This window comes from Chenopodium quinoa, unplaced genomic scaffold, assembly GCF_001683475.1.
Source record: "Chenopodium quinoa cultivar QQ74 unplaced genomic scaffold, ASM168347v1, whole genome shotgun sequence".
Classification (NCBI taxonomy): Eukaryota; Viridiplantae; Streptophyta; class Magnoliopsida; order Caryophyllales; family Amaranthaceae; genus Chenopodium; species Chenopodium quinoa.
In genome coordinates, this window is record NW_018743050.1 from 1,894,465 (window position 1) to 1,902,860 (window position 8,396).

Consider the following 8,396-nt stretch of genomic DNA (forward strand, 5'->3'; position numbering starts at 1 on the left):
CTTTTTAGAATATTTTTTTTCCACACTATTTATTTATTTTTATTTTTATTGAATTTTGACATATTTGTCTATGAATTGTTGCTAAATAACGTAATTTAGAGGGACATTAATAATTTTTTTGTCATAACATTACTCCCTCCATCCCTAAATTACTTTCCAATTGGATACATTTCTTAAATTTTAAGTTAAATGGCTTCATTTTTATAAAGAATATGTTTTACAATTAAGAGTACAACTTAAAATTCCTAAAATCAAGAACATTACGTAGAAAACCAAATAAAAATTTAGATTGCTGATGATGATGATAACTTAATAAGCAAATCATGTAGAGCATTCAATTCATTTGTACACGAGAGGATTCAAAATCACGAAGTTGTTGCAAATTATGTAGGGCATTCAATTCATTTGTACACGAGAGGATTCAAAATCACGAAGTTGTTAAAGAGAGGCCTGGTGCTGGACTATCCTACAAAAAATTTAGCTCAAAAGCTTTTCAACCAATAAGATAAAAGAAGAAAAATTTGAAGGCACTGATGAGCAATAGCTTGACTCAGTCGTCAATATCTTGCATCAGTTTCACCTACCATTGGTCCAGGCATCGTCCAAACTGTAAATATTTCGAAAAAAAAAAAAATTAGAATCAGACTATTTTACTACCCAATTAACACTACTAACTAATTATTCACACGATACAGTAAATAATTGTAACAGAAGTTAAGCGCCACCAAATGAAGAATTGGGCATTGCCTGGGAGGGGGTAGGAATAGAGCACACAGACAACACATAGTAGACCAAAACATCTCCCATCTCCCAAACGAAAAAAGGCAGCAAACATGGTAGGAAAGAAGCTAGTATGAACGACCTGTGGTGTACAGGAGAAAATGTACGAAGTATAATGTAAACACAGCCACTTAGTACAAGACATTAGTCATAACAGTTGAGATTTTGACTAGGTAGATGAGCAATTACACTTTATTAAGAGTTGCAAACACCTAAGATAGCATCATATTTGACTAGGTAGATGAGCAATTACACTTTATCAAGAGTTGCAAACACCTAAGATAGCATCATATAGAATCTTATAGATACTTAAACAAGGATATAGCAGAAAAGGCTGAAAAGCAGTTTGATTGGAGGTTCCATTACCGGATATTAATATGTGCAATATATATAAGCTTCAACTATCTTCATAAAATGCAAAAACCATCAATCTCTTATTGTGCTATGTTGAAGATACGAAGCTCTGCTACGAATCTGCCCAAAGAGAGATGTATTAAGTTAGTCCAAGAAAAGACAAGTAATAATTGCAGATCTGAATCACAAACCTCTTGAGCAAAAGGCCTAAAATTGGTGTTGGAAATTTGGATAGAACACTTGCGGATGAGGCTGCTCCACAACTCATTGACCCGAGGTTCGGATACATTGCCAAAAAGGAGCCAATTTTCAGTAAGAACTAAGCACAGATATATCTTGAAAAGATTACAGCTCTTGTCTTTCAAATTACTTGACAGCAGAAATTTCAGGAGACCCTTTGCATCTGTCAGCTGTGACAGAACAACAGGCATGTGAAATTATACCACATTAACTACACAAGTGAAAGCTAAGTGAGCGGGCACACACACATATATGTAGTCAAAGCTTCACACACACAAAAGGGTCCCTTGTATTTTTGCAAAGGCGATGAACTGATAAATTAGAAATTTCGATGAAAAGATGTTTCAGTTTTGCCTTATACGAAGTATTCTAGAAGCAAACCATAACCTCCTTTAAAATACTATTTATTTTACATCGATTTCCTAATTTTTAAAATTAATGTTCATGATTGTTCACTCATCATGGGACAAAGTTATTGAAGCAGAAAATATAAACTTGACAGAGTTTTTGAGTTTTTTGACAACTAAACAAAAACTATGAAGCATAAGAATAATATCCATCCACACAAGAAGATTTTGATCCTCAGATGACAAACCACCTACCTCAGCATAACAAGTTGTGAGAAATTGAAAAGCTACAACACTTCTGAGTTGCTTGCTGCGAGTATCAACTACTGAAATACTATCCACTGCCCTCAAGCAGTTTAAATCTCTAGGTATTCTGCATACAGATTTAACAAAAGAGACTGATATTATTCACTATAAGATGAGTACAAGACATTTCAATAAAGCATTCAAACAACAAAGAAAGTAAGAAACTAACTTACAAGGGTTGCTTCAAAAGAGATGCTTATCTCTAGGAAGAAATTTTAATACAAAGACCTAGCCCGTCACAGAAAGGCCTTGCCCACAAAGCCTCATGTCCAAAACTATAATCTTCAATCTAAAATTCATCTCTCTTTTCTTTCTCTCAATAAATTTATATCTCTAGGAACTTTCAAAATTTGCCTTTACTGTTTTCTTTTCAATTTTAAATTCATCTAGACATGTATCCAGTATTAGAATTTTTCTTCTCAAGCGAAATATGTGTTCATAGATGAAATATCTTGACCCCGCCAACAAAAAAAAAAAAAAAAAAAAAGAGGCAAAACCATAATTTTGCGACATAGATGAAGTACAGAGATCCAAACTATCCTCTCATAGATGATTAATTTAGTTGTGCAGTGCTATTGATTTACACAAAACAACAAATAGACAAACATGTATATGCCCCAGTCTTGCAGGAAATGCATTCTACATGGCACTAAAAGTATTACTCCATAAAAAGAGAAAGTATAGCTCTGTAACTATGCAATATCAGCAAGCAAAAACTCTAAATAATCTATGGTTGGGATGAATGGAACTCAAAACTCAATTTAAGAACTATATATATATATATATATATATACATATATATATATATATATATACATATATATATATATATATAGTATATATATATATGAAGAAATTATAACACTACCTGTCTGCAATCGATTTTGCTACTTTCTCACAGCTGCTATCCCATTCTTTCTCCTCAAAAAAATTAACAGCTGATAGCAAGCAATCATGTAAGACTCCACTTAAGCCTAGTAATTGCCTTTCCAGAAACAGACAGATAAGTATTCCTATGAGTTCTTCTGCTTCTCGTATTGATAATACCAAATATCTACTCCTGCAGGTTAAAGATTCGGATATAGTTCAAGCACTTTTTCGTTTTCAGCAGACTAGAAATTATAATGAAGAAAAAATCAACTAGTGATTGGTGAGCATAACAATACCAGAACATCAAATAGTGACAATTGAATTCTGTAGTCTCATATTCATAATACAATTCTCTATGTAAGAGCACCATTTCTTAACCCTTACTTCTCATAAGGGAGTGCCAAAATACCCCTCCCCAGTTTGACAGGTAGGATAATTGGAAACAGCACTTTTTATCCAGCAGAAAACACAGGACAGTAGGACACTATTAATACAAGACCTACTGAGTAAGCCTAAAATGAAAATTTGACTAACTGGTAACCCCCTGCCTCTCCTCCCCATAAACACCTTATTTAGAACATCAAAGGTATCCTGCTTTTTAAAAAATAAATAAATAAATATATATAAAAATAAATTCTATCTATTGCCTTTTTATTCCAGAAATTTACCATAGCATACAGAATAAGGATTCTAAGTTCTAACTGTAGCAATTAATGAGGAGTTGCTTACACCCAATCATACTCTTAAAATTATAGACAATTTACTCTACACATCATGGACCATCCCTCTACTTCACACTAAATTTAAATTTAATAATGTAAAATTCCAAGTCAAAGACAGCCATTTTCAGACAATAAAGCTATGCTACCTTGGTTTGGAAATTAATTTGTTGGGACTTGGGAGTTGGGAGTAATTTCATCAATTTCTATCTCTCAACTCTCCTCTAACATAATATTCATCTTCTAATGTATCTCTTCCTCTGTGATTTCTCTTTGAACAACATGGCTTTTTCATCCTCTCTGATAACTCTGTCTTCTAATTTCTACCTTTGTCTACTCAAATAATAAGAACCTTTACTAGATCCCCTCTTCCTATAGTTCTGCCAGTGTATCGAACTAATATGCAAGCAAAAACCAAAAACAAAATTATACAGGTTCTTAATGCTGATAACTAAGCCCCATCCCATGTCAATATCACAGGTCAATAACCTCTGAAATTCATACAATTGCATACCTTACTTGAAAGCAAGCATCTGCAAATTTGATCCATGTTCTGATGTTAGTTGATGGCCCTCTTTGTTTAGAACCTGCTAAAAAGCAATATCTAGTTAGAAAAAAGATCACCATATCATAAGGTAAGTAATTCTACTCTTTCTAGAAGCAAGTCTATGCTGATTATTTGTAACGAATTTTTGGGAGCTCAATGCTCAAGTTCCTCAAATGAAAGAAAGCATAAGAGACTCTAAAATTATCAGTAGGTTATAAAATCTTAAAATACATCCCATACCCACACAGAGACAACTACAACCAAGTTTCATCCCTGTAGAGTGTAGACGAAGAGATGAAGTCGGACTCTTGGCAATCAATAGGAGGAAAGGATCATAACACAGGGGTGTTGACTAAAGTATGAATAAGAGCTGAGACTAAATTTAACTCCCTTTGTTTTGTAATAATCGCAACACTAAGCATTACACAGTTTTAGGAGAGTTATAAGGTGCGGCCTAAAGGGAATTTTTTATAATATAAAGTTTGTAAGATAAAATAATTTGGGGGGGGGGGGGAATCATTACCAAATAATGAAGTGTTGCAATTATTATGAAACAAATGTAAAAGGAAAGGGTTGTGATTATTAAAAAAACAAAGGGAATAGTGGGGGAAAAAAAAAGCGCGGGCGCCCCACACACATATATATAGGGAAAGGCATGAGAAAAGGGTTTCATCCTCAGCGTGAGAAAAGGGTTTCATCCTCAGCGTGAGAAAAGGGTTCATAGTATTCAGCAAATGAACAATGCTAAATAGAAGTCAACAACTAAAGAGAATAAGAAAGTTAATGAAGCTACATGAAGAAAAAAAAACATACAGCATATTAATGTTACAAGGCCCAATAAGCCATCAAATCAGGCAAAGAAATATAGTGTAGTATTGAAAGATCCCTGTAATAAGCAAACAATTGCGTCATATAGGCTTTAGGAGTGTTTACAACCAGTTATATAATACTCTCAGAGGAAACATTTATCATAAAGTATTGGTGTTATGAGCCAAGCTCAATAGATTAATAAGCCCCACAATAGGTAGTTTCATACATATATACAGTATAAAATAGCATCCAACAAAGGATGACAAAGCAACATTTTGTGAAACATAACAAATTGTACAAAGCATGCATACATTATAACCAAATTATATGGTATCGGAAGCAGAAAAAAGTAGGGTAGCCAGTAGGGTTGCTTCAGCATTAATAAATATACTCGGAGTTAGATTACTTACTGTCAAGAGTTGAATCTACACGAGACAAGACTTTTGTTGATGAATGCAGCTGAAATCCAAAGGTTTCAAGAGCTCTGTTGAGTTCCACAAAGCCAGGGAGCCATTCAATCTTAACCACAGGTGCATCAGCCTAAAATGGAAACATAAGAACTAGTAATCTTAAAACCGAAGCAACGGATTGTATCTTAATGGGACAAATTGAGTATACTTTGTTCAGTTTCTACTCTATGACCAGCTAACCTTGTTGCAAAAAATAGTACACCAAAAGTCAGAAGCAGAAGCCATTAGTGATTCATCCGAAGAGTAAAACACTGGAGACAAAAAAAAATATAAATGAACAAGAGCATGTCATCCCTAGAAAAATTGAAATCAATAGGCACACATAACCAGAAATCCAGAAATGTGTACTAACATAAATTAATGGTCCATTTTGCTATTGATTCTTCCAGATAGCCACGGGTTATAATCAATTTTGAAAGCCAGCCATTTAAGAGTAATCCTTCAAGAAATGTCGCTCCTGTAAAGTACATCTAAAATTAATAAGAACACGTTGGAAGCAGATCCAATGCAACATTACAAAGTAGCAGTGAAGAGTGTAACAAATTAGTACCCATCTGTGAACTATCCAACAACTCATCGAGTACATTGTTCACAGAACTCTGTAGCAGCAAGCAACCTTCTAAATGAGGAACAACCAAGGGTGATGGAGTTCTCTGCAGGAAAGTATTAGTTTACTTGTCAGACACAACCAATCTTAGGCCCGTAGCATGACAGAGTTCAGTAAAATATAGAAGAACCTGAGTTCCAAAAACTTGCAGCCCCCAACTTGAGGTAGTGTCTTCCCGCCCAATATCGTTTAAAGCACCATCATGCCCGTCAACTTCACACATCTAAACAGGCCAGTTTAAATACAGGTAAGTTTACTTATAGGACGAAAACGAAAACAAAACAAAACTGCTCAACATACCGTCTTCTTAAAATCATGAAGAGCTTCAGTAAGTTTATTTTCAGTCTCGTTAGCAGCAGCAACAGCATCATCCTCATCATCTGAGACACAACATTTCCTAGTCTTTGAAGTCTTAAGCTTTCCCTTCTTTTTATTCAGTTGCTCCTTCTTGTGATCATTGAAAAGATCATCCAAGCCAATAATTCCTTTTTTCCTGAATATTTCCAAAAACACATAAAACACGAGACAATTTCATCGAGCCTATTGGAGTTGTCTAATTAAACAATGGTCCCAAAAACTCTTGCTAAGGTACAAGCTAATGCCATGACAAAGTAAGCGTAAACCATATTTATAATGACAAAGCTTGTGTACATAGTAACATATTGTTATTAAGGCATAGTAACAATCAAATTTCACATGCACTTCACAATCAAAAACCGATAGAATGATACAACAATACTCGTAAATTACCAAACACATACAAAATCAGATTAACAATACATACTACTCAAGCTACCACCCCTTAAACATACTAACATCCATGACATAAACTGAACAACAACAACGTGAAGCTCGTATCTAGGCGCCGAATGGGGCCATTTCTGAATATTCAATCCATCTACCAGACAACAAACTTACAGTAAAACCGACATTGTCCTTGTAACATTATGATAACAAAAGCACCATTACAAAAGAACCAAAAAAAAAAACATTTCCCAAATACGGAGTAATACTTAATTGCTAAACAAAACTTTCAACTACTAAGAAATTAACTAAAATTTGTAACCTAAAGCCCGAAAAATCCAAACTCCAGTGTTTATTACCATTCCTAAATAATACGTGACATTTCTATTTTAGACCATGAGAAATTTAAAATTGAACAGTGAAATTAAAACCCTAGTATCTGCAAAACATACGCATAATTTGACAATTGAACCTAATTTCGGCGAAAATTAAGAGAAATAATACATTACAATGAATATTAAGTGTTAGTAATCAGTGAGATAAAATGAAACTAAAAAAGAAATTGAAAATCGAAATAAAAACCTTTTTTTAACGGTAAGTAAGGGTATATCATCGAATTCGGAAGTGAGCAGATCGTCGAATTTGGTGGCCATCTTCAAATTTAGAGGCTCGTTTTTGTTCTCTTTTGCCGTGTTCGGAGTGTCGCAGAGAGCAACTGACAAAATTGGGGGTTTTAGAAAGCGCGAAGAATAGGGGATGTGAGCGCCAACTTCATACTAGTGTGTTTTGAAAGCTTTATAATTCGTATAAAACCCTGTACTCTTCACCAAATTATTAATTTTACTCAATTTATTGAACTGAATAATTAATTTTTAGAAATTTTGACTTTTAGTGTCTTGAAAAGGATCTCTGCTGAGTTTAATTACTCATCTAAAATTTTATTTTATTTTGATCCTTATCAAATTCCAAAAGTATAGCTTTTGGTACCTCCGTCTAAAAACTGTTACAGTTTTCGTTAGTGGGGCCCAACCATAGTCCTGCCACCCTCCAGCCACCCCTTAGATCCCCTCCTCCATCCCAGTGTCTACAGCCGGCAACCTCAAAAACCATCTTCCAGCCACCCCGAAAACCACAGCAGCCTATCGGTGTCACTGTTGATCTGTCGTTGCGGCAACTAGGCACGCAACTCAGTCACCACAGCAGCATGTTTCCGTGGCTAGGCCGAAGCCCAGCCACTGTGGCCAGGACATGGCCTAGTCACCACAGCTAGCGCCGACTCTTGCACACTGCCGCCGCCGCCACCACCACTCGAAACTCCCTTAATTCACCTCACTCACTCCCGAAAAAACCCAAACACTCATCTCCCGGCCACCATCGAAAACCCTAGCCGCTAGGAGTTTGGGGATAGGGAAAGGAGCAATTTAAAATTATTGGAGTGCGGGAGGGGTTTTGATGGTGGTTGCGCTAGGCTTTCGGGGAAGGGGGAAAACAGGGGTTTCGGTGAGGGCTTCACTACTGTTGTGGCTGAGATTAAAAGAGAGAAAGGGATGGGTAGGGTTGTCGACACCGACGCCGGGGGAACGTTTGGGCACCGGCAGCCGA

The 8,396-nt window shown here is 35.6% G+C and overlaps 1 protein-coding gene across 2 annotated transcripts; it reads right to left on the bottom strand.

Annotated features, from left to right (window-relative positions):
• Positions 1-357: 357 nt before the first annotated feature.
• LOC110730894 lies at positions 358-7,594 on the bottom strand. Of its 2 annotated transcripts, none has more exons than XM_021910724.1 (13): positions 7,377-7,594; positions 6,351-6,543; positions 6,181-6,273; positions 5,994-6,096; positions 5,796-5,900; positions 5,624-5,694; positions 5,384-5,513; positions 4,131-4,203; positions 2,896-3,087; positions 1,977-2,094; positions 1,326-1,544; positions 1,147-1,254; positions 358-607 (listed from the first exon to the last, which is right to left on the bottom strand). In XM_021910724.1, exons 1-12 carry the CDS (start codon positions 7,445-7,447, stop codon positions 1,207-1,209), a joined length of 1,416 nt encoding a protein of 471 aa, XP_021766416.1. In that variant the 5' UTR covers positions 7,448-7,594; the 3' UTR covers positions 358-607; positions 1,147-1,206. The 2 variants fall into 2 exon arrangements, with proteins under 2 accessions (XP_021766416.1, XP_021766415.1); XM_021910723.1 differs by having other exon boundaries at positions 4,131-4,206.
• Positions 7,595-8,396: the final 802 nt, after the last annotated feature.

Coding starts and splice junctions, on each gene's coding strand:
- LOC110730894 (XM_021910723.1), bottom strand. CDS start 7,447: ATGGCCACCAAATTCGACGATCTGCTCACTTCCGAATTCGATGATATA. Junction 6,274..6,350: donor TTCATGATTTTAAGAAGACG/GTATGTTGAGCA, acceptor TGGCCTGTTTAG/ATGTGTGAAGTTGACGGGCA. Junction 3,088..4,130: donor GATGCTTGCTTTCAAGTAAG/GTATGCAATTGT, acceptor TTTAACCTGCAG/GAGTAGATATTTGGTATTAT.